This window comes from Hydra vulgaris, chromosome 01, assembly GCF_038396675.1.
Source record: "Hydra vulgaris chromosome 01, alternate assembly HydraT2T_AEP".
Classification (NCBI taxonomy): Eukaryota; Metazoa; Cnidaria; class Hydrozoa; order Anthoathecata; family Hydridae; genus Hydra; species Hydra vulgaris.
In genome coordinates, this window is record NC_088920.1 from 2,852,854 (window position 1) to 2,880,288 (window position 27,435).

The 27,435-nt window shown below is 27.5% G+C and overlaps 1 protein-coding gene across 1 annotated transcript; it reads left to right on the forward strand.

Moving 5' to 3' along the window:
- Positions 1-15,970: 15,970 nt before the first annotated feature.
- On the forward strand, positions 15,971-17,911 carry LOC136073966 (52 kDa repressor of the inhibitor of the protein kinase-like). Its single transcript, XM_065786264.1, has 3 exons — positions 15,971-16,247; positions 16,726-16,845; positions 16,935-17,911. The coding sequence occupies exons 1-3, from the start codon at positions 15,971-15,973 to the stop codon at positions 17,909-17,911; spliced, it is 1,374 nt and encodes a 457-aa protein (XP_065642336.1).
- Positions 17,912-27,435: the final 9,524 nt, after the last annotated feature.

Consider the following 27,435-nt stretch of genomic DNA (forward strand, 5'->3'; position numbering starts at 1 on the left):
CTTATGTTAAAAAAAAATTATTAAAAAAAAAAAATGTTAAAAAAAAATTATTACATAAATTTATTAGAAAAACATAAACAAAATTCAAAACACACATGGGAACTTTTAAGTGAAATTACAGACAGTAAGAAATCTAAAACAGACTCTTTACCAAATGCCATCAAAATTAATGATGAAATTTTTTATGATCCGAGAATGATAGCTCATAAAATGAACATATTTTTTATTTCAGTTTAAAAAAATTTAGCTAAAAATATTCAAACCGAAACAAAAAAAATTAATAATATTAATTTTCCTTTCGTGTCTTGTCTAGATTCTTTTGAATTATCTTTTGATGAGTTTGATAAAGCATTTAAAATGCTCAAGTCAAACAAAGCAATAGGTCATGATGATATTAGCGGAACCGTGGTTATTAACTCATATGAAACCATAAAAAACGTTCTATATAAAGTATTTAAATGTTCAACTGATCAAGGAATATTTCCTGATTAGTTGAAAATAGCAAAAGTTACACCAATATTTAAAGGAGGAGAGTTGTTGAATGTCAGTAATACCGTCCTTTCTCTGTTTTTTCTGTTTTTTTCTAAAATTTTAGAGAGAATTCTTCATAACAAAATTTTCCAACATCTGTCTCAAAATAATATATTATATAAAAATCAATATCTATAATTTAAGAAAAATAACTCTACTGAGCACGCTATACTAAAAATAACTCAATATTTTACAGATTCATTTGAAAAGTCCAAATTTACTTTAGGCATTTTTGTTGACTTATCAAAAGCGTTTGATATGATTGACCATAAAATCCTTTCCAAAAAACTAAAATATTATGGAATCAAAGGAAATTTTCTCAAGCTAGTAAAAAGTTTTTACACAGTAGAAAACAATTTGTTCATTTTGACCAATCATCGCAATCTCAATTATTAGATATAATATGTGGAGTTCGTCAAGGATCCAATTTGATGACAGTAATGAATGTTGATGACACAAATTTTTTTTTATCTCATCGACATAACGACACTATTTTCTTGTATGGACAATGAATTAATGAAAGTTTCTCAATGGTTTAAATCAAACAAACTTTCTCTGAATATTGAAAAAACAAAATAGTCTCTTTTTCATTCAAACTCTAAAAAACGTCTACTTCCAATCGAGCTTCCTCCTCTTTTTATTGATGGCGTTCTAATTAAGAGAGCAACATGCACAAACTTTTTTAGGAGTTTCAATTGATGAAAATTTCACATGGAAAAAATATATCGAAAACATTACCTGCAAAATTTCGAAAAGTATAGATATATTATATAAAGCAAGAAGCTTGTTAAAAAAACATATTTTAACTCAACTATGCCACTCATTCATTCATTGCCACATAAACTATGCAAATGCGGCTAGGGGTAGTGTTAATAAAAGTAAATTAGAACCTCTTCATTACCAACAGAAACATGCTGCACGTCTTATTAATTTTAAAGACCGTTTCTCACATGCTTAGCCTCTTTTAATTGAAGTGAATATTTTAAACATATTTCAACTAAATATTTTTAATGTACTGTGTTTTATGTTTAGATATAAAACTCGTACAGCTCCGGTTTCTTTTCACAATTTATATTCCTTAAAAAAATATATATATATAATTTAAGAAATGATAATTTCCTTCGTCAACCAGTTTTCAAAACCAATTGAGGCAAATTTTGTATTTCTTTTCGAGCTCACTAAAAAAAAAAGGTAGGAATTTCTACCTTTGAAGGTATATCACATATCCTACCCTTTTAGGTAGAAAAATATACCCTACATAATAAGGTATTTTTGTCTACGTTTGTTTATGGTAGAAAAAGACACCTCAAGGTATAACTAACTACCTTAAGCAAGGTAGAAAATTTTACTTTTAAAAGGTATATTTATCTACCATTTCGCTTACCTTCAAAGGTAAATTATATATCCTACCCTTTAAGGTAGAATATTACTAAGATATTTTATTATAGCCCTATATATAAAGTATTTTTTTCCACCCTTAAAGGCAGGCTTATTTTTTTTTATATTTTGTGCCTTTTGCATTTTTTTTTTTTGCTTTTGTTAAGATTTAAAAACTTGCAACGACAGTAAAAACAACACATTTAAAAAAAATATTTTGATTATTATGATTAGTTTACAACAACTTGTTCAGCAATCGCTGAACCGGTGGACTGACACGGAACTCACTAAGTCCACAAATATAGTTGGCTAGAAGTGTCAATGTTTTTTGCAGTCGCGGATCGAAGGCTATTTCAAAAACCCAATAAGATGCTTACAAGACTTTCAATGCTTAATCGATGGATTAAACGTTACAAATAACTAAACCATCGAGGTAGATTGCTATATGCACATCTTCAAAATGCAAAATAATTGCTTGATTTGAACAAATAATTCTTATTGTTGGTGTGCTTAGAGTTGACTCCTAAAAAAATCAGATTTGTGAATTTAAATATTACATTTATATTAACAAAAGTAAAAAAAAAAAAAAATTTTCACCAAACATAGCGGGCAAGCACAACATCAATGCTCTTATCTGTTGAGCTAAAAATATTTATAACTTTTTTACATAAATAAATACAAAATAAATTAAAGATAAACAGATATATTATAAACCTTCAATATTGACATTCGACTCAGATCCTTTGGCAGCCACAATGTCACCAAGTCATTATTTTTGGCATTTCTTTTCCATGACTTGGCCATCTCCAGTATTTTTAAAGATGTTTCAGATGTGAAGAACTGATTTATTTTACTAGTTCCTTCATTTCCAGTTTTGAGATTTGCCTCTTCTAACAGCTACAAAATATAATTAAACATATTAAAATTTATCAACTATGAGTTATTCTTACTCCATTGATTTATAAATTCAAGTTAAAACACACCTCTGTAGCAATCTTTATTGCTGGATACTCTTCTAGTATTTGTGTTGTACTGGAACTAAGTATTATGAAAAATTAATTTAATAAGAATTAGTTAAATTTATATTTTTGCGGATTAACTCTTAACAAGAATGCTTAAAATAATAATGTATTTATAATGTAATTATAAAATTTCTTACCCTTCACTATCAGCATATCAAAATCTTTAGCAATAACTGCCTTTTTTACTAAGCGATCACCAGACCATATCTTAAAAAGAGGCATATTAAATTTGATCATTTTGTTGAATTATGAAAAACTTTAACATTCTATTAAATAATAAAACATTTATAATAATTTTTTTTCCGCAAGATCTTCGTAAAACTAGGTTAAACTAGTAAATTATAAATAGTAAATTAAAAAACAGAAAATACCAAAAGAGTAATATCATCAAACTAATTAAATACAAGTCTAAATTCAAAACTGCAAATAAGTTTATAAGGGTGTCTGCCAATATTCTAAGGTAAATTACCCTGATTTTTTTTTAATTACCTAATTTCCAAGATTGCTGCATGATTTTTTTTTTTTTTTTTTTTGCAGAAATCTGAATTACCAGACTTTTCCTTATCTGGCAGACACCCACCCAAGTAACATATATAAAACTAAAAGTATAAATATTTGTGAAAACTAAATTTTAATAAGTTATAAATGTTTTAATTTTCTTATTCATCCTTTATGCAAACACGATGACGAAATAAAATGCCTTCCTGATTATTAACAAAATAGGAACCCATTGACGGATGATTGGCATGTTCACCAGGTATCACCACAAACCAATTGTTGGACTGCTCTATATTGTAAAAGTCCGCAAACTCTATATATTGTTTTACTATTTGCAACTCACAGCAAATAATCCAAGTTTCTTGAAACAATAATATATATTCAACTTTTCCGAATAAAGGCATGTCATCGCAACCTTTTATTTGACAAATAATACTTGTACTTGTATAAAAGATCTGTCCATTAACTCTAAGTTTTGCGGTAGATATAAATTGCTTATGTTGATTTACTTGATGGGTATTACTAAATTTTTTCTTTATGGCATCAATAAATTCAATAGATTCATTTCCAAAAATGGAAATGAATCTATAGATAATATTTTTTGACAGCTTAAAAATTCTGAACCCTTATAGTGTGGGCTTTGTCCAAAATTCATAACGCACTTGAGCATTTAATGTCGTTGTGCCAAAGTAAATATTATATTTTCAAAATTTTTTACACGACGTGCAATTTTTTTAAAATATTGATGTTTAGCTTTAAATCTCATTACCCAGAGGTGTCGCAATGGTCCAAAATGCAATAGTAATCTAGGATAATGTACTAAAAAATGTATTTTAGGCTTAAATGATACTGGGCTAATTCGCTCAAGTAGAGAATGATGTCTTTGAACCAGATGCCTTTTCTGATTCAAAGACATCATTCCATCTAATACCCTTTTCTGCAAAACTCAACTTGACAATAATACTCCATACCGAAATGTGAAATCTTTAACTGCTGCAATGCCGCATGTATCATTAAAACCAGATGCGGCTATAAATCTGGTATTACTATGTATATAATTTGATTTTTTTTTATTGTCTAAGTTGTTTATTTTCAAGTTTTTTTTTTGTTAATACAAAAACCAACTTAATAGTTTTATAATACTTTTATTTGTTGTCAGCTTTGTCAATTTTTAAGGTAAGAGCTTTTCATAAAAATAAAGAAAATTTATGGTTTACGAGCCGCATTCTGGTGACATCCAACGCAAAGGTAGAAAACGTTTCAGGGGTAGAACTTCCTTCCATTTTAACAACTTAAACTTAGTAAACGATTATTCTACCCTAAAAATATTAGTTTCTACCTTCGGGTAGAATAACATACCTCTATTATACCTTTTTTTTTAGTGTGAGGGGCGTTTTTATAGAACAATATTGTTCTGAAACATTTTAATTTTACTCACGACTGGAACTTTTTTGCATTTAAAAGGAAATTAAAAAATATCATTGTTTTTATTGAAAACATACTTATATATTTTTAAATTTAGTTGTTTTGATTTATTTATAATGTTTTTACGAATTCTTATATAAAAAATATTTATTTGACCATATACTTGTATATTCAAATTTTGTTTTATCAATTTTTGTGTTTCATGTTAATTTATACATTTTATACCTGTTAAGTCTTGTATTTTAAGTATTTAAATAAAACGTTAATTTTTACCTCCAACTCTTGTTTTATAAACTTTATTTGACTGCCTTATTTATTATAAACATTTTAACACATTATAAAATTGTTTTAACACGTAACGATTGTAAGCGGTTCTTGATGACAAGATCATCTGATCTTCTGCAAGTCTCCGCGTTCTTATTTTACATGCAACAAAATTTGTAATTTTTTTATTTATATGGATTTTCTTTCATTTATTTTATTGTAATAGTTATAGTGAAGAAATAAAAGAAAAAAAAGAAAAACAAAAAAATACGGATGTATTTTATTTTTAATGACTTTAATTTAATGACAGTAATTTTTATTCTGAGAATTTTTCAGATTGTTCGTATCTTTTTCCAAGCGAATTAGAAGGGTTTTTTTTTAAGAATGTTATTGACAAAAATTCTAATCAAATTAGAATTCTCCACCTCAACATAAGAAGTTTAAATCGTAACTTTGAAAAACTTTTAAATCTATTAGAAGAAACAAAAAATCTTTTTAATATAATATGCCTAACAGAAACTTGGATAACTTTAAAAGATCTAAATAGTGCTTTTCAAATCCCGCACTTTAACATAATTTCATTAGAGAGACAAACAAACAAACGAGATGGTAGAATTTTATTTTACGCACATAAAACACTAAGGCTTATTTAGTTAGAAGCAAGTTGAGCGTTTCTGACTGCGATAAATAAGTTTTAACAATTGAAATTGAAAACAAAAAAACAAAAATCCTATTGATTAGCTGTTGTTACCGGCCACCTGGTGGCGTGAGCGAAAACCTAAGCATGTTTTTACAACAAATAATTAAAAAAGGCAATGCGGAAAAGAAAAAAATATTTTACTTGGGAACTTTAATATGATTTGTTTTTTTTATAATAATGACTACAAAGTAAAATGTTTTTATGACGCATTTTTTGAAACAGGATCAATCCCCCTCATCAATCGACCTACTAGAGTAACAAAAAACTCACTGACTCTAATTGATAACATTATTTCAACAGATATTTTTAATAATGATTTGCAAAAAGGTATTTTAAAAACTGATATAACAGACCATTTCCCCATTTTCGTTACAATTAACACCGATACAGAAAAAAAAATTGACAAAAAAAAAAGTAATAAAGAAACGAATTTTTAATCAGAATAACTTTAACTTATTCAAAGACCAGCTATCTTTACTAAATTGGAGTAATATAAACATTAATGATAATGCAAATGACATATATGAAACTTTTTTCAAAACTTTTTATTTGGTATATGACGCTAACTTTCCTTTGTCGAAATAATTGCAAAGCCTAAGAGTTTGAACTCTCCTTGAATTACCAAGGGATTAAAAAAATCATCGAAAATCAAACAAAAGTTGTATATAACTTTTCTTAAAACAAAAACAACTGCAAGCGAAAAAATTTACAAAAATTATAAATATTTGTTTGAGAAAATTCGTAAAAACTTAAAAAAAAATTATTATTAAGAATTAATTAACAAATTTAAAAATAGCACAAAGCGCATTTGGGAAATAATGAAGGAAATTACTGGAAAAAAAAATCATTCTTAGGTTTTCTACCACAAATGATTAAAATTGATAACACTGTTATATTTGAATCAAACGCAATACCACATGAATTTAATAAATTTTTTACTGAAATAGGTCCTATACTATCAAATAAGATCCCTAATACCAAAGCCTTATTTGGTGACTTCTTATTACCATTGGATAAGTGCGTATGCTCTGATGAGTTGTTCTCTGATTTAACAACTGAAGAACTTGAAAGGGATTTCAAATCTATTAAAAAGAATAAATCATGTGGATCAGATGAAATAAACGGAAACATGATTATAGATTGTTTCGAGCAATTAAAAGATGTTCTCTTTAAAGTTTTTAAGGCATCAATTAAACAAGGAATTTTTCCAGAGCAATTAAAAATTGCTAAAGTGACTCATATTTATAAAGAGGGCGATCAATCTAAAATAACAAACTATCGCCTCATCTCTGTGCTTTCTATATTTTCGAAAGTTTTAGAAAGAATTATGTGTAACAGAGTATACAAACATATCAACAAAAATAACTTACTATACGCTAACCAGTTTGGTTTTAAAAAGGATAACTCAACGGAGCATGCCATCATCCAATTTGTAAACGAAATCTCAAAATCTTTTGAACAATCAAAATATACTTTAGGTATTTTTATTGACCTATCGAAAGCCTTCAATACGGTCAACCATGACATTTTACTTGAAAAGCTGAAATACTATGGAATAAATAAACAAGTGTTAAGGTGGTTCAAAAGTTACCTATCGAATAGAAAACAATTTGTTATTGGTAATGACAGCTATCAAAACAATTGTCTAAATATAACATGCGGGGTTCCACAAGGTTTTTTTAATCTATATAAACGATCTAAATAAAGTAACTAATCTGATAAGCATCATGTTCGCAGATGATACTAATTTATTTGTCTCTAAGAGTGATATTAACGAACTTTTTGCTACACCAAATAAAGAACTTGAACATTTATCCCACTGGTTCAAATCTAATAAACTAACACTAAACACCGAAAAAACTAAATTGACACTTTTTCATTCGCTTAAGAAAAAAAATTCCTTACCCTCAAACTTGCCTCAAATCTTTATTGACAATATTAAAATTAAAAGAGATCCCGTCACCAAATTTCTAGGTGTTTATCTCGATGAGAACATTACTTGGAATCAACACATTAATTATATATGCTCTAAAGTCACATTAATTATATATGCTCATTAAAGTTTTATACAAAGCTCGAAATTATCTCAATAAGATAAATTTAAGACAACTCTATTTCTCATTTATTCATTGTTACTTAAACTATGCAAATATTGCCTGGGGAAGTACTGAAAAAAGTAAACTACAACGTCTTTATCGCTGTCAGAAACGGGCAATTCGCATAATTAACTTTGCTGATCGTTTTTCTCATTGTAAACCTTACTTTATTGAAATGAGAATTTTAAAAATATATGAACTCAACGTCTTGAAAATTTTATGTTTTGTTTATATATGGAAAAACAATCTATCTCCTCCAGTCTTTAAAGATCTCTTCAATTTAAAACCAACCAAGAAATACGAACTTAGAAATATAAATTTTTAAAAAAAACCTTTTTGTCAAACAAATTTTAATCAATTCTATCTTGCCTATCGTGCGCCAGACCTCTGGAATAAACTTGTTCTGCCAAATTTTGATTTTGATCTAACTAATTCTCTTCATCTTTTTAAAAACAAAGCAAAAAATTTTATTCTTTCTCAAAATAACATTTTACAATATTACTAATCACTTGAAAAAATTTAATTTCTTGTTATTTTAACTTAACTTGTGAACTTTTTTTTAATTTTTTCTCACGTTTTGTATTTTATATTGTTTACAATATTTTGCTAGTTTATATTATTTATAGTTTAACTCGAGTAAAAGATTAATTTATATGTATTCTTCATAATACCTTGCACTTCACAATTATTGTAAATAAAAAAATATTAAAAAAGATGTAAAAAACTATATATTTTATTATATTTTATAAGGTCCCGATGACCAGATCCTTGTGATCTTCTTTCGGAAACCTAGTTTATATTGTTAGTCTGCTATATTTATACATTTGTAAAAGTAGTTTAATAGTTTATTTTATTGTATAACGACTGACTTTGTAAACTGAAATAAAAAAAAAAAAAAAAAATGTTTATACGACCTTGAAGTATATTTAGATGACAGTTTTAAATATAAAACGTAATTTAATAATAAACTATTAATAAATCATTACGAATTTTATCTTTAAAAAATATAGCGAAATAAGTTTAAACCTCAGAGTTATCAATATTACTTTACCTTTCTAAATCTGATATTGTTAATATAGAAAGGTCGATACAATTTGCATCGGCAGATTTTTTTCGTTTTTCCGGATAGCGATGAGGAGCAGCAGATAGTCTTCTTATTTTATCTTTATACCATGCATCCAAAGCAGGTGTTGGGTCAAATTTCTCGATGCTGCATCCTTCTTCGCTTGTTTATAAAAGAGATTCAAGAGGATCACGTGATAGTTTGTTTCTTCAATCCGATTTACTCTGGTAATACTGGAAATCATACGTTATACTTGAGCATTTGTAAATTAACAAAGTAAAAGCAACTCAAATACGTCAAATAACACATTTCTGCATTCAGCAATAACTATGTCTGATGTAAATATTTTTTTCCACGTTTTCAAATAGTCTTCACCTAACGAATTTTTTAACATTGGAAATAGATAACTTTTTAAAACAATCCACTCAATAAAAATTTCATCAGTTTTACAACCCCTCCCCCAGTTCTTTAAAAGGTCTATAAATGTAAAACCACATCTGCTATTTATTTATCACCAAATGTAATTGCAGTGTTCATTGGCCAAAAAGAAATGTCAAAAAGAAAAATTAAGTAACAGAATAAAGGAGATACCTTAATATCTTTGAAACGTAAATCCATACTAGTTGTTAAACTATTCATTATATCAGTATAAATGTGTTGCACCGATGCATTAGTTTTATTAAAATTTTCTCAAGGAATATTTTGGTAAATAAAATTGCCATCTTTTTAGACAATACTCAATTAATTTTTTGTAGTTTGTTAAAATAGTTTGCTCTGTTGAAGTAATGCCTAACGAATTATTAATAAGATCTTTAAGTTTTTCCATTGTCCAATTAAATTGCTGCACCCTGCGGACAGTTTTTACAGGATCATGTATATCTTGCTGGAAGACAACACTCAAGCGTTTCAACGGTGCAAGAACATCTAGATAAACAGATAAATGTACTACAAGAGATGAATTTTTAAAAATCCCCTTAGTTCGGCTTTTTTCGACGGCTGAGAATCTGTTTAGCTAAGAGACTTTATATAAGAAATATATGCACCATAATTATGTAAAGCTATTTTCAATGCATTCCACTTATGATCCTGTCAACAAGTACCGTATGATTTTGCTGGTTTAGAGATTTTTCCTAAGCTTCTGATAAAATTTTCTATTCTCGTAAACGTTTTGGCGATTGTTCATAAAGACAATGTAACTTTAGTAAGAAGTTTTCAAAATTTGTAAATACAGTACATATTTCAAAAGCGTCTTTTAATGCAAGCTAGAGACGATGATTAAAACAATGTTTTACTTGAAGCCATGGAAATTTTTTAGCTCCTTTTACGTTTAACCCAAAGATTTATTTAGACATATCATTTATTTCAATTCAAGCATATGCTTGCTTTAGACAGATTTGTAAACCACAGGCATTACTATTGTCATTGCTTTTAACCGACAAAAGTTTAACGCATGGACTTCCCTCAAACAAATACAAAACATATATACCAATTCCTGTTCGAGTGTAACAATAGCACAACTGCCATCACTAAATATTGAATAATATCTTGACTTTATAAAATCCTCTATGAAAGAATCTTTAGCAACTTTACCGATGTAACCTGTAAAAACACCAGCAGCTCGATTAGTTGATTAACTATTACCAAGATCAACGCCGTTTTTTTTAATTAGCTCTAGCAAATCAGAGAAATCAGAAAATGGACGTTCTTTGTTTGCCAAGTAGTAAACTGCATTGAATTTCTTCTTAAGTGAGTCACAATCTTTTTTACCCATTTCTTGTAGCCCTTTTTTAATTTCAGAATTTTTATTCATATATTCTTTAAAATCTTCCGAAGCCGATTTACTCAGATAATCGGTGAGATGCGCATCCTTATGTTGTTTAATTATTTTTGTCATTTCAAAACAGTCTCTAATTTAAAATGGTTATCTTTAATTTTTGGTAAGATGATGCCGTAGTTTTAAATATTTAGTTCACTTGATCTACTACGCTTTCAAATTAATACATTATAGATCTATAATTTTCAAAGTTTTTAAACTTTTTTGATTAGCTCAAAATGATTCTAAATGAGAACGTCATTTTGCAAATTAAACCCAATAAAGTCTAAAAGCCATAGTTATGAAATAATGAGTTACTTTTATTCTTCAACCCTTTACTACCATCATAAAATTTTTGCAGATTTATAATAACTAACCACCATTGACAATAACAAATAATACCACGCTGGAATATTCTGGCAATGTTTTGTATTACAAGCGTTATAAAATATTATACATATATTCTTTAAATATCTTTTTTGGTGTCGATTTTTTCATTCCAATAAATTTTTATTATTAATATTTTTTATTATATGGTACTTACTGGTGTAAGTAAGCAAAATGGACGTTGAGAGTGGGGGAAGGGGGTCGTCAGGGGTATATTGTCCCGAGACCCTGCTATGTTTTAGGGCCCGTGAAAAAAATGAGGTAGAAAAAAAATTTGAGCCGATTCAGCATTACGTGGCGCGTATTTTCAGCTAAGGTAGAGTTCGCAAAAAAATGCCCATGCCCCTTTTTTGAGCCACCATGGCCCCCCGTCACCCATGTGTAACATTCGTAGAATAACCATTTGGAAACTAAAGTGAGTTGTTGCTGAAAGAGTTGGATTCTAAAAGTGAGAAAAACGAGTGACGCATTTAAAAATAATTACCTGAAGACGTTATTTAGTCTATAACATTTATAAAAATAATTACCTGAAAAAGTTGGAATGTTTTAATTGAAGAAATTTTTTAGATATAGCTACCCTCACGGCTCTCTTAATCCGGTAAGGGGAGGCCCTTTTTCTATATTTTAAAATTAAGTTGTGAGAGTCTTAATGAAATTAGTAATTGCTGATTTTTAAGATCCATAAAAAATGAGTTCACGGTTATTTAAGAAACTAAAAATTTAAAGATTAGATTTTTTTGCGGAATTATGAATTCGCGTTCACGTAATTCGCCCCTTACAGTCTTAATAAAATCATTGTATTGTTATGTTTACCATCATCATCATCATCTTTTATTTTCAACACTTTCTTTTTTATCATCATTACCTTTTTTTGATAAAATTCACTTATTATGTTTCTAACAAAGTGCCAGACCAGAGGCGTTTTAATACCTCATTATCTGAGAAATTAAAATGCCTCTGCTAGACTATACTCAAATATTTATTATATTAATTTATTGTCGAATATTTTAAAGGAAGAAAATTATGATTGATTTAACAGAGAAAGTATCATGGCAAACTTCACTCTTGCGTTATATTATAATACTCATGTATTATACGTACGTCGTAAAATGCAATGGCACCACATCTAGTTCGTATTTAGACATAAAAAGTGTATTTTTTGTATTTAGACATAAAAAGTATATTTTTGTAAATATTTATTCAAAAACATTTTGTGCTTTTATTTTTTCCACTAATAAAGATTGAGCATAAGTAACTTTTTCTTTGCTGTATATTTGTCTCAAAGCTTGTTTTTGATGTTTTTTTACTGTTTTTACTTTGATTTGTGAGTACTGCTGCATTCTTTTATAAATTTTATACTTTTATATATGTTTAAGGAGCAGTGAGAGATCTTTAAGTAACTTTTAAATGAGCATTTTGGACATTAAAATCTTGATACAAGATTTCAATGAATTTCAAGAAACAAGCATCATTGTTGACAAAGTAGTTCAATTATCTAAAGATTTTCACTTTTCAATTTTTTGAAACATTTAACTTTACTTTTACCAATTATTTCAATAATATTTTTTTAAAAACTTTTTTATATTTGAAGTTTTTGTATTTGAAAAACATTATTTTTTAGACTACTTTTCAAAACTAATTTTTTTTATTTTTTATAAATAGATAAGTTGGTTTCAATTCTATTTTCAAAATACTTTACGTAAAATTTTTGTTTTTGTTTTAAAAATTTGCTTATTTTTTTTAAATTAGAAACCTTTTTTTGTACTGTTAGCTGAAAATATCAATAATAATTCCGTATCAAGTCCTTTTTTTACAAATTGAATAATTATTTATAATTACAAAACAAGAATTTTGAAGCAGTTTTGGACAGAGAAATATAAATGAGAATGGTATGAAATATCTGATTTAACTAATTCTGACTTTAAAGAAGCATTAATTTGCTATTTAAGTTTGAGATCTTGTATTGAGTTTTAGAATATTTAATTATAACAGTAATGGAATTAGAAATTACTCTGGTCTGTTTGTTGATGGTGGGGAGTATACTTATCATTTTATTACTTTCTTTTATTTGTATTTTACTTATCTGTCTGTTTAACAAAAATAATCAACATACATATATACAAGAAAGAAAAAATATGTCCGTAAAACAAAGAAGACGGTAAAATCTTGTCAACAAGCACTCTTTTGTATATACAAAATAAAACATAAATTTTATTACAATGATCTTTATAAAATAAAGAATTAAACAGTCTCAAAGCTAATAAAGCAGGGTGGGAAGTATACTATACGTCATCAATAGTTTTCATTTCTAGTTATTTCAAACTTGTTGTAAGGTTTTCAGGAGAGAGACCTAAAATATGCCGTCAAAAAAGTTTTTGTTATCACATGTTCGTTGTTTTATAAAATATTTATTTTTATATCTCCTATTATAAATAAACATTTTTTATTTTTGATAATAACATGTTTCAACTAATTTGGAAATTGAACAATGTTATGCTTTATATCATGTGAAAACTAAAAAGTATTTTGACGAAGTGTTAATCATTTCTATTGTGAGCATCTTACGTCAGAGTTTAATTGATCGTTTTTAAACCTAATGTTGATTTTGATTTTACAACGTGATTTTTTTTTTCATCCTTTTTACAATTAGAACTGAGACTTGAAACAATATACATAATATTACGATCATCTTGTAGAAAAATTATTGCAGAAATATTTTTATCACATTTTAGGCTGAATGTTTAAGTATTTTTTTAATATATCTTTTATTTGTGTGAATGTTGCAATAGTTTAAAAAATATGCAACGGTTTTCCAAACGCTATACTCCAGCTAGAAAGATTTGTCAACTGCTATTTCTCATTTAAAGCAGAGGAAAAAAACACATCTAAAAATAGATGTGTTTTTTTCCGTTTATTGTTATACATGTAACAAGGGATGTATCCATATCAAAACTTTTATTATTGGTCTTCAGAATACTGAATAATGAAGCTTCAAAGTTAAGTATTCTATCATAGGCGCCTTTCCTCTGCTTTAAATGAGAATTAGCAGTTGTCAAATCTTTCTAGCTGGAGTATAGCGTTTGGAAAACCGTTGCATATTTTTAGACAGTATTTGTGTTAATAAGATAAATATTCTTATATTCAGGGGCGGATCCAGGGTACGTCTAACACGTCTTAAGACGTACCCAAAAATACCAAAAATATAAATTATACTATATTCGATTATTAATTGAATTTTAAAAAAGTATATATCTTTTTTACTGAACTGTCAACTCAATAAGATTTAAGTAATACGCTTGCGTTTTACATTTACGGGCAATTGTGAAATAAAAATACCAATGGTTCTTGTTTAAAGAGATTTTTAAAACGTATATAAAAGTATCTTAACCGGAGATTTAAGCAATTCTTGATAAATAATATTTACCTAAACAGATCTTTAGACGTACCCAATTTTATTTTAAATATATAATTAAAAATTTTTTTAAATTTTTATTTAGCTTGTTAAAAAAATAATTGAAAATTTTTACTTATAACAATTTTTGGACGTACCTAATGCATAACACCACTAATAAATTTTTGACAAAATCTATTGTTTTGCAATCATCAGGAGGTAAAAATAAAAATAATATTCTATAAGTGATAAAATACATCAATAGACGTACCCAGTATTATTTCATTATATTATTTATCTTTATATTTATTTTAGTTTTCATTATTTATCTTTTAAATATTCTGTTTTTTTATAAAAAAAACACTGTCGGACGTACCCTAACATATACACCCTAATATACATACGAATAATTCAAAATATATTCAAAATTTGTTTAATTTTAAATGCTCAAGCATTAATTTGTCTGTCCGAGTAATAATTTAAAATGTCAATCAATCAAGAAATTAAAAACATTATGTTACAAAATGATAAAACAAAATTGATCTCTTTGAAAGATATGTTAGAAAAAAATATTAGTTCTTGTAAAGATATTATTATTGTCGACTCTTGCAAAGCAGAAAAAACTCTTAAAATTTTTGAAATCTATCTTCCAAAAAGTTTTAAAGAAAAACATAATGGCAATTTTGTTGTTTTAAGGTAAAGATGTTTGTTCAGGTTCCATAATTTTCTTAATAACTATTTGGTTAATTGTAATGTTATATTGACTGCTAGCTAGTTAAAAATATTTATAAATTTTTCATATAAATACATTAATTATTATATTTTATGTATATCTCAGGTCTCAATCAACTGGAAACTGTCTGTACAGTTCTATCTCCTTGTGTCTAACTGGAAATAACTGTATGGCTAATGATTTAAGATTACAGACCTCAATTGAATTATTCTTAAATGCCGAATTTTATTCTAATCATCCAACTTTTCATAATGCTTTTGTTAATAATACTAGCTCTTTTCTATGCTTTGATAACATTCTTCCTTAATCAGTATTACTAAATTCTTTGAATTCAGAAAAAAAAAGTATAGATTTAGTTCAAGAAGAAGCTATTGATAATTGTAACAATGAAAACTGGTCTTCTTTCCTTTGTATTCTTGCATTATCAAGTGTTTGCAATAAGAAAATAGAATGTTTATATCCAGATTTTGGTCTACATAAGTTTAAAACTTTATTCAGCTCTACTATTGCACCTCGTATAACCTCTTTTAACAATATTGAGTCTTTTTATCTCCTTTTTTGTTATGAAGGTGTTTTATATGATTTTTCTGCTCCTTTCCAACACAACCATCATACCCCTGTGATAATAAAAGAAAACTCAAAACGAAAAATTTCAAATGAAAGCACCAAAATGTCGCAGACTAAAATAAAATTTTATTTCGAGGCCAAACATCAAGATAGTAGTCTTTTATTGGATAATATAAAAAGGAAACCAATGGAAGTCTCTACTCAACCACCATTATCATTATCAAAATTTAGTAAAATTACATGTTGTGAATCAGTTTCTAACTATACTAGTTATTCAAATGTTGCAAAAACCTTAAGTAATTCTGAACTTCAACATTTAGTTAAATCTGTTTTTGTACCTTGTAAAACATATTCTTTTCCTAAAAATCTGAATGGACGAAGTTTTTAATTTATGTGGATGGAAAAATTTCCATGGCTCACATATTCGAAAATGTTTGATGGAGCCTTGACTGTTTGCCATGTGTACTTTTTGGGTGCAATTTTCCATCTGAATGTAGAGTTTAGTCGAAAGATTATTATTTAGTAAGCCTTTTGATCGCTGGAATGAAGCTTCTCGTTACTTTCAGATACATGCATTTGGCAAAACCAATGATAGGTCTGTCTGCAGAAATAAAAGCTTACATGTAAAAATTGCTGAAGTTTTATTTTCAATGTCGTCCATTTGGTCTTGTAAAACAGAGTCAATAGATATTACATCTCAAAAAATAGTTCAATCACAGATTTCTAAAAACCGACAGTTATTACAACCTATTATTGAAACAATTATTCTCTGTGGACGTCTTGGTCTTTCTTTACGAGGCCATAGAGATGATTCGTAGTTTCATCCTGAAAATGGTGAGTTTTCTAATCATACTGTAGGTAATTTTATTGAATTGTTACATTTTCATGTTAAAGCTGGTGATAAAGTTTTTGAAGATCATTTTAAACATCATCAACGAAATGCATCTTATATATCACAAACAAGACATCACAAAATCAGTTAGTAAGGTGTTGTGGAGAAGTTATTACTGACACAATAATAGCAGAAATTAAAAATTCTAAATATTTTTTCATTATTGCTGATGAAGCTTCTGACAGTTCAAATAAAGAACAGCTATCATTAGTTATACGATTTGTTGATTCGAAGTTTAATATTAGAGAAGAATTTATCAGTTTTTTACATTGCACAAATGGTGTTACTGGTGAAGGATTATTTGATATTTTGTTAAAAAGTATTTCAGATTTTTCTTTAGATATCATGAATTGCCGAGGACAGTCATATGATGGTGCTGGAGCAATGGCTGGTCATACCAAAGGATTGTCCTCTCGCATTTTAAATCTAAATGAAAAAGCTTCATTTGTTCATTGCTATAGCCATAGGCTAAATTTAGCTATTTGTGCCTCGTGCAACGTACAATATGTTAAGAATCTTCTGACACATGTTAAAGAAGTATCATATTTTTTTAATCTTTCACCTACGAGACAACAAAAGTTAGAGGAGCATATCGAAAGTACTATTCCATCGGCTGTTAAAAAAAAGTTTAAAGATGTTTGCAGGACACGTTGGGTGGAAAAAGTAAGTGGATTAGACACTTTTCAAGAACTTTTTATTCCTTTGGTCTTTTGTCTTGAAGAGATGTCTTTAAATGTCAATAAGAGTTTTAATCACTCAACATCTTCAAGTGCATCGTCTCTTCTGAAACTAATTACAGGTTTTAATTTTATTGTTGCTATGTGCATAACAAGAAATGTGTTTGACTTAACTCTTCCCATAACGCGAATGTTGCAGTCAAAGAGTAATGATATTTATGATGGTTTAAATCTTATTCAGGCGTTGAAAGATGTTGTATCATCACTTAGAAATGTAGTTAATCAGCACCATCAAATGTGTTATGAACAGGCTTTAAAAATTGCACAAAATATTAATGTAGCCGAAACAAAGCCAAGAACTTCCTTTATTTCCAAAAACAGAAATAATACACCTTCTGAATCTATTTCTGATTATTTTAAGTTTGTTATCACGATTCCTTTGTTAGACCATCTCAGTGTTGAACTAGACACATGAGTTGATAATACTACCTTAAAATGTTATAAAGCACTTGTGCTAGTTCCTAGAAAAATGATTTCAGTAGCGCAATGTTCTCGTGACACCAGTTGGAAAAACTCCATCATATCTTTCAGTGACTTTTAAGGCACAGATTTACCGAATCCGCTTGCTTTGTCTGGTGAGCTTGATTTATGGGAAGCCTTCTGGTTAAATTTTAAAAGAGATATCCCTTCTAATATTTCTGAGACTTTAAAAGCGATAAATTTTCCTGGTTTTGAAAACATAAAAGTTTGTCTAAAGTTACTTGCTACCTTTCCATTAACTTCATGTGAGTGTGAGCGGTCATTTTCTTCGCTTCGGCGCCTAAAAAATTACATGCGAAGCACCATGGTTCAGGACCGCCTAAATGGTTTAGCATTAATGAATATTCATACAGAGATAGTTATAGATATAAAAAAAGTCATTGATAAGTTTGCTACTATTAATCGTAGATTATCTTTTAAATAAAATTGAAATAAATATAAAATATATTTAAAAAATTTTAAAAATATAAAGTTTAAAAAAACACAAATTACTAAAAATAAAAACAGAACAAAAAAAGTCATCTTTATTTGCGACTGGTAAAAAAAAAACGGCTATTTTCATAGCCACAAATTTTTTTAAAACATTATTTGGCATAAAGAAATTATTGGCATACATCGCGGTACATACGTTGGTTTCAGATATATCGTAGTTGCTGTTATCATTCTTTGTAAATGCTATGTTGTAATAATTATAGTGTAAACGTTTTTATTTTTTGAAGTTTTATGTATTATGCAAGTTTAAATAGAATAAAGATTTTAAAACTTACTTTTGCTATGCAAAATGTAAAACTAAGATTGCGGCATCTAATTTCTGTATATAAAATTCAATATTTATTATTATAATAAGTAATTATTTTGTTATATTTATATTTTTTATGTTTGTTACAATATAAACATAATATATAATTATTTACGATAAAAATATAAGATGTGTAAAATGTTTAAGATTATAATTTAAAAATGGAATGTGAAAATATTAGGCTAATTTGTGAGTATAAATAAATCTAACTTGTCAATATAAATAAATTTCTAAATTTTATGTAAATATACGATTTTACTATGGTAAGATGTCCTAGTAATATCCTTGCGTATTTTTTTTATAAATACAGAGTTGTCACTAGGGAAGAGCGGTGTCTAACCCCCCACCCCCTACAAAAACTTTTTTGAAAAATTAGTCGGCAAATTTAGACTTGTATTAGGCAAGTTTTTAACTATAGTCAGCAAATGTCAGTAAACGATGACTTTTTTTTTTTTAGAAGTAACTCGGCAAAAACATACGTTATTTCCTCCCCCCCCCCTCCTCCTCCTTGAAGATATTTTCGGAATGGCCCTGTGTATATATATGGTGTATTAATCCTTCCCCTCCAACTCCGGAATTGTGTGGGGGAGGGGGGAGAAAAATTTCTCGTGGAAAAATCAGATGTACCCAAAAAATTTCCTGGATCCGCCCCTGATATTATTATATAAATATTAGTATAGTTAAGTAGATCTTATCACGTTTTCACCAAAACCAGTTTTTATGGAAAATATGACCGGTATGCCATCATTGGCGCTATGCCATCATAGGCGCCTTTCCACTATATTAAATAGGAGTTGTTGAGATATTAAATAAATGAGTGAGAATTAAAAGGGAGCTTTTGATAATTATATATATTATTATTATTATTATTATTTGCCGTATATTAAAATTTACAATGAAATATATCGTGTTAATAAATAAGCTGGAGCAAGCAGAAGATGTAAACTGTCTTATCATCGAGCCCCATTTACATTGAAAAAATCGTCAGTTTATATACAAAAAAAAAAGTAGCTAAGTACATAATAAGATTTTTACTCATGTTAGTTACAATATAAATATTAATATAAAATAAATATTACTGTTGAAATATAACGCAATATATCAAAGATTAACAACAACATAAAAGTATTAAATTTTTTTAACAAAAAAAATTAAATAAAAATAAAACTGCAACAAAAGAGAAATAGTGTCAATAATTATTTTTTTAGTTTATATTATTTATGTATTTATTTTAAAAGAGATATTTTAATTCAAAGTCAATTTGTAATAAGAGACTCTTAGATTCTTTCCTTAATTTTTCCGATGTTTGAATATTCCTTTTTTTTGTAATAAATTTTGAAAAGTGTTTCCATAGAAACGGTCCACGGTATTGTATTTGGTAAGAACTTAGTTTTAAATTATTTTTTGGAACAATAATGTTGTTAGTTGAAAATTTAGTAGGATACTTGTGCGAGATTTCACTAAAGTGAAGACTGAAAATACAATAGGAGAAAGTTCATGTTTTATTTTGATCATGAATTGTAGAACTCGGTGTAAGTTAAGTTTGTATATACTTAAGGCACCAAGCTTCCTTAAAAGAGGTTCGCTATGAAAAGTTCTGTGTGCACCAAATGCAATCCTGCACGCGTATTTTTGCTTACTATAAATTTTTTAATTTACTATAATTAGTACTACCCCATACAATATCACAGTAGGAGATTAAACTATGAATAAATGATAAGTATATTTTTTTTCAAGAAAGCAGTGTTAAGATACGGTTTATTTTTATGTAATATGGAAATATTTATTGAGATTTTATTTTCTATGTATTTTATATGGGGTTTCGATGACAAATTTTCATCTAGTATTACTCCTAAAAAATTAACGATTATTTTCCTTTTAATAAATGTTTTATTGATTAAAAGATTAAGTAATTTTACAGGAACATCATCACGTTTACTAGGTTTGGAGAACAAAATAAATTTAATTTTTTCAACATTTAACGAAAGCTTATTACTTGTACACCACTCATTTCTTTTTAATAGTTCTTCATTACATATATTCAAGAGAACTTTTATGTTTGGAATAAAAAAGATTGGAGTCGTCTGCAAACAATTTAACATTTAAAATATTTGATGCTAAGTACAAATCATTTATATACAATAAAAATAATAATGGTCCTAAGATTAAGCCTTGGGGCACACCACATTTAATGTATTTTTCTTTTTCAATTTTTTTATAAATAATACATTGTGACCTGTTCGCCAGGTAATCTTCGAATTGGAGTGATTAAGGCAACTTTTTGTTTGGCACAACACATAGTTTTAATGAAAGGTCAAAAATATGAAATAATGACGGTTTAACGATATCGAAAACTAACTTAGCAACATTTACGCTAATTTTGTCAATGCCCGCACTTTTATTACTTTTAAGACTATTAAAAGCATTCCTTATCTCGCTTAGATTTAAATTAGATACACGGTTTAATATAAGATTCAAATTCTATGGTACTTGGCTGAATTTTACTCGCTAATTCGGCCCTACTTCAAGAAAAAATGAGTTTAGTTTTTCAGCTATTTTTTTATCATAAATCATTTCCCCGTCAATTAAAAGCTTTTGGGGGAGATTATTTTTTACACATTTAATTTTACCAATTATTTGTTTAATTATATTCCACGTTTTTTTAGTGTCGTCGTTGGTTTTTTCCAGCAACTTTGCATAAGAAATTTTTTTAGAGTACTTTTTTGTTTTTTTAAATAAGTTTTTATAGTTTTTGTAGTTTATTTCTTTTTATATATTTTATGCCTTAAATATTTAACATAAAGTTTTTGTTTTTAGAGATTTTATTAGTCCCTTGGTCATCCAGGGGTTTAAAAGAGACTTAGATTTTATATTTATTTTTTTAACAGGAAATGTCATACTGTTTACAGAATTGCACTAAAAATAGTTTATATGCATTATTGACTTCATGGGGTTGTAAAATAAGATTCAAATCGATATTTTCTAATAAAAGAGTTCGAAAATACAATTAGAAGTTTTCATTGATCTTTCGCGTTAAAATTGTAGAGTTCGAGGGAGGGGGGGGGATTATATTGGGTAATGTTATCAGTAATTAAGAATATTGGAAAGTGATCTGTTAAATCAGTTTTGATTATACCCGTTCCTAAATGCCGGTTATGAAAATCGTTAGTAACTATATTATCAAGTAATGACGATTTATTTACGCATTAATATTTTGTTTTATGCAACAAAAAAAAAAAGTAGTTCGTTATTTTTTCAATTTTATAAACTCAAACCTTTGAACAATAAAATTACAAATTTTTTGAATTTAAATCGTTATTACTTGATTGGTTATTCTAGTTGACTTATTTATTGTTGGTATTAGGTTATATTTGGTTAGAATATCTGAAAAGTGTTGAACATTTTTATGACCGATGATTTTTATTTTTTTAAGTCTATAGAAAAACGTTTTATATTGTATAGTGTTACGTTTTTTAATTTTTGTTGTCTTATATTTACGGTACAGACTTAGGGGCTTGGTGATAAGGCCAACTATGTCTTCTTCTTGTCTTTGCTTTTTGTATTTATATGGTTTACGACTTTAATAAATTTATATGGCAAAAAAACAAAAAAACAAAAAAAACAAAAAAAAAAAACGCTTTGAAACTTGTAAATTGAAGCAATGAAAAAATTTACAATTGGTTTAAATACAAAACGTATGACACTAAATATTTTCAGATATTTGTTATATATAATTTTTTTTGCAGATTGAATTTCAGCTATTAAGACAATAAAAATTTTTTAAAACAATAATCAAAATTAAGGTTAAAAAAAAAAATTCTCTAATAACAAATTTATCTTTTCTTTTACGTCATTATTATAAAATCTTCCTCTGTTAGACTGTGCCTTAGGAGATTGAATTTTGCATAAAAGAGCCAATGCACCGGTTTCGAAATGGGGGTATAGCAAGAATTTTCTCAAAAAAAAAAAAGAAAAAAAAAAGAGGTCCTTTAGAAAAAAACTAGGGGAGGGGGCATCAAGGTACATCATGCATCAAGGGTACCTGAAAAAGTTTGTTACATAAAGAAAACTTATTCGTAAACATAATATTAAGATCTTCATGCTTTTTTAATTACTAAAAATATTTATTGAATACCATTGAGCATCATAAAAGCAGGCCACATAGGTTCCTATTGTGTAACTTGAAATTTTCTAAATATAAACTCTGCAGGTAGAAGCACCACCAACAGGAATGTGAATTATTAAAAAGTATTTTGAGTGGTGCATTCATTTGAGCAATGCACCACTTGAGCGGTGCGTACTTGTGTATGGTGAAATTCTTTTATATTAACTAAAAAATGTTGTTTTTAGATATGTTGCTTTAGATCATCTAATTTAATTGAAACAAACTTTTTCTTTCCTGGACGAACCTTTGAATATTCATTCCATTGATTAAACTGAATAACCTCTTGAACTAGTTTCCGTATTAGATATTGATCTGAAAGTTTCAAAATATGCTGTTATTATATGTTTGTGCAAAATCCAAATGTTTCTGCATAATCTGAGGTGGTTCACAAGGACCTTTGCTCCTTTTGGCATGGAATGATCCAACAACTTTTTTTAAACAGCTGATTTCATAACCAGATATTTTTGTAAATAAGTATTTTGTCATTGTACAGTTATTGAAACAAGTTTTTTGACTCTTGGTAAGTGTTTATTAAAAATTTTTGCAACATAGTGTTAGGACGTGGTCTTCGTGAGTTATTATGAAATTGTAATTATATAAACAGGTTTGTTTCCAGGTATTTAAAAATAAAATAAATTATAAAAGGTAATGATAAAAGTCTTTGTACCTTAAACGTTTAATTTTTGTTATAAATAAATTTTATAAAGTCTTGCACCTACTTTGGATTTACAATTTATTTTTTATCTTTTATGGTAAAGTTATGGTCTTGAGTTTTGTCGACAGAAGTCATGTATTTTAAAAATTATAACCTTTTATATGTTACCTATTATACTCATTACGTCACCAGAGTATTTTCAAAAAATAATTTTTTGATTTAAAAAAAATCGTATTTTTAGATTTAGTATTGAAACATTTTAGACCTGAAAAAACTGGGGAGAGGAAGGGGGTTTACTTTTTTTTGAACTTACCCAAAAAATTTCTGTATAAGCCCTGCATTATAACATTAATCCGATTTTTGCAAATAATTCATTAGATTTAGATTTTACACAAAATAGTGTTAAACAGTTGTTTTTTTTTGAATTTTAGAAATCTAAATTATTTTGGTTAAGTTATTTTAATATATTTTTAGTAAATTTTATAATTGGAAATCATAACTTAACTCAAATGCATAAATATATTAAAAAAATTTATCTAGTTTCACTTGGTTTTTACGCATTTTTAATTATCGAAAAAAAACGTTAAATCCAAATTAAAAAAACCAAAAAAAAAAACTTATGGACTAATCCTAATCACAAAAGTTTTATTAAAACTTTTGTGATTAGGATTAGTCCATAAGTTAGGACTAATCCTAATCACAAAAGTTTTATTAAAACTTTTGTGATTAGGATTAGTCCATAATTTACCATTTCCATATTATCATTTTTGAACATTGTTAAAGTACTTTACCACATTTATGAACTTATATTTTTTTCTTGTCTCGCTGCAAGTTTTTCTTCTTGTGGGCGTTTTTTAACTTCTGAATATAACTTTTCTAATACTAACTGTCGCTTTGGACATATGTTCATTGATTTATGTATTTATTTCTTTGAGTCAATTGGTTTCCTTTAATATTTTATTTTATTCTTGTAACTTTGCAGTTTCATAACAATTTTTATTAAAAGATCAACTTTTTTATACCCAAAACAATGTGAGCGTTCTACTTCAACTTCCCAGAAACCTTTGCGATAAAAATAATTGTACTTTTTATTTTGTTTGTGGCTATATTTTGTTTGGATTTTCAGATAATCTAATCAGAATCATCTAACTCTTGTTTGAGTTTAAAACCTTCTATACTAATGTTAGTTAACTAATAATTCTCTGGATAAAGTAAAATCTGAGCTGCTCAATCTAGGACAAAATTATTTGTAACTACAAAAAATATCCCGTATATAGAATATAATATTAGAATTATTATTAAAATATATTAAAATTCACGCTATACAACTTAAAAAATTCGCAAAACTTAAAATTAAAAAATAGCTTTACAAAACAACAACGTAATTTTGTAAACAACCTAAAAAGCCATTAAAATACAAAGATCTGATTGATGATAGTGCGGGGATTGCATTATGGTACAAAAAAGTTATCCTTTAGAAAATAAAAGAACAAATGGATAATAGCAAAATTATCTAAATTCATTACTATTGCACGCTTTTAAATTTTTCAATTATGTAAAACTAAACAAAAAAAAATTATTTTTAAATTTATTAATAGTGGTGTACACCGGATTTTTAAATCTTTGAATTTTGACACTTACAGGCATTGTGCAAACTCCAAACTCTTGTATGTTTATTCTTATATCAAAAAAGAATGTTTTCGCAAAGAATTGGGGTGATTGGAGCTTGGCAACAAAAAAACGCTAATTTTTGGGCCCACCCAGCCTTTAACGTAGGAGCAATGAATTTATAAAATATTTTCTTTATTATTTTAAATTCATATTCATCAACAGATTTCGAATTTCATGACAAAATCAAGTTTTAACCCTCCTCAATTTGAGGGGGCTGTAAACATTGCAGGGTCATAAAAACTGAACACTTAGAGATTATTTCATGAACTTTGAAATTTGTCGATGAATATGAATTTAGATAAAAATACTAAAGAAAATATTTTATAAACTTGTTGCTCCGACGTTAGGGGCTGGGTGGGCCCAAAATTTAGGGGTTTCTTGTTCCCAAGCTCCAATCATCCTAATTATTTGCAAAACATTCTTTTTTGATATAAGCATAAACATACAAAAGTTTGGAGTTTGCACAATGCCTGTAAGAGTAATAACTCAAACATCTAAAAATCCAGTGTACACCGCTGAATAATAATATCATATCCCACCTATATTTTACAAAATGATTAAGACACAGACAAAAAAAGCCTTTTTTTTGTTTCAACAATCACCACACCACTTTTTGAAACAATTAAGCATCTTTGCAAAAAATTATTCTACTAGCAAACCAAACCAGACTTATAACTTTGACAAGAAGCAGTTCCTGTCTTTAATGGAGCAAATTTTGTAATTATTAAAATATTAAAGAATGACATTGGTGATTTAAAAACTGGAACTTATCTTTTATTTTGTACACTAATTAATTGAACTTTTGTTATTTGTGTTCTATTTTTTATGCAATAACAAAATATTTTGGTCATTAAGTTTTTCTATAATAAAATTTCTTTGATTAATGTCCGAAGTGTTTTTACAAAAAATTAAAATCCTCCATATAGCCATAATGCATACATTGGCGTCAAAAACTTACAAACTGTATTTAGGTGATTGGTATATTTACTTCAATTCCAAAAAAAAATAAAAAAATAAAACGTTTCTACAAACCTCAAATAAGCAAAATTCCCATAAATCTGTTGAACTTAAGTATTACTAAAACAATTTAAATTTTAGATAATTAGAAAAAGACAAACACAATGAACAGAGCTTATATATTTCAAATACATTCAAAAGATAATATTTGTAATGTTTAACTAAAATCAAACACCTAAGTTGCGAGACTTATGTCTGGGTCTTGATACTCATGCTTTACTGACTTAGTGTTAGTCATTGCTTTGAAATTTGGAGGTTTAGTTTTTTTTTTTCTTTCGTTACTTAGGTGCCCAAGAATACCTAGTGGTTTTGTTACAGAGCAGCGGTTAGAGCGCTTGCTTTATAAGCAGGAGATCCAGGTTCGAAACGAGCTCTGGACAAATTTTCGCGTCACGGTAAGGAAGGAGGCGTGAACTTCCTGGTTAAATGCACTTCCGCGGTGCTCTGTGACAAGACCGTTAGGATTTGTTGGGGCACCTCAAATAAAAATTGAAAAAAAAAAAAAAAAAAAAAAAACCAATAAAAATGTGTAAGGCTCAACGCAAAAGAAAATACTATGAAAGTGACGTCAACGAAAAACTTTACGGTCGTTTTTTAGAATTGTTACTGATTATTAAGTATAACTTGTAATTGACTGTAAAGAATGAGTTAGTAACATATAATAATAAAAAAATATTTTAAATCTAGAGATAAAATAAAATTGCATGGGAAATCATTTTTAAATTTAAAAGTAATCTAATTTACTCAAATTGAAGTTTGCATTGAATTTTAGTAGATTCATAGTTTGGATTTATGAAGTGCTTTTGAAAATCGTTTGGCCTAAAATCAAAAACTATATTTATTTACTAAAAAGCGCTTTATAACGATTTTGCTAACACCATTGCAGCATTTTTTTTTCAGAATTGTAATTGATTATAAAGTATGAGTTGCAATTGATTGAAAAACATGATTTATTAACTTGTAAGGGAAGGTTGGGTAAGATGAGCAAGTTCCTAAGATGGTATAACCTCTTTAACGGGTAGACTAATGATTTTTTAGCGAACCTTTTTGGTTAAGAAAATTCATACAAGTTCAATGGTGTTATTTTTTTAATTTCTTGGTTGTATAGACAATATTATTTGATTAACTTACTGATAAAAAAATTGACCATCC

Bases quoted from the DNA above. Each gene is read 5' to 3' on its own strand.
- LOC136073966 (XM_065786264.1), top strand. From the start codon at position 15,971: ATGTCGCAGACTAAAATAAAATTTTATTTCGAGGCCAAACATCAAGAT. The intron at 16,248-16,725 runs GTTTTTAATTTA...ATCATACTGTAG, and splicing joins TAAAAATCTGAATGGACGAA to GTAATTTTATTGAATTGTTA. The intron at 16,846-16,934 runs GTTAGTAAGGTG...TTGCTGATGAAG, and splicing joins AACAAGACATCACAAAATCA to CTTCTGACAGTTCAAATAAA.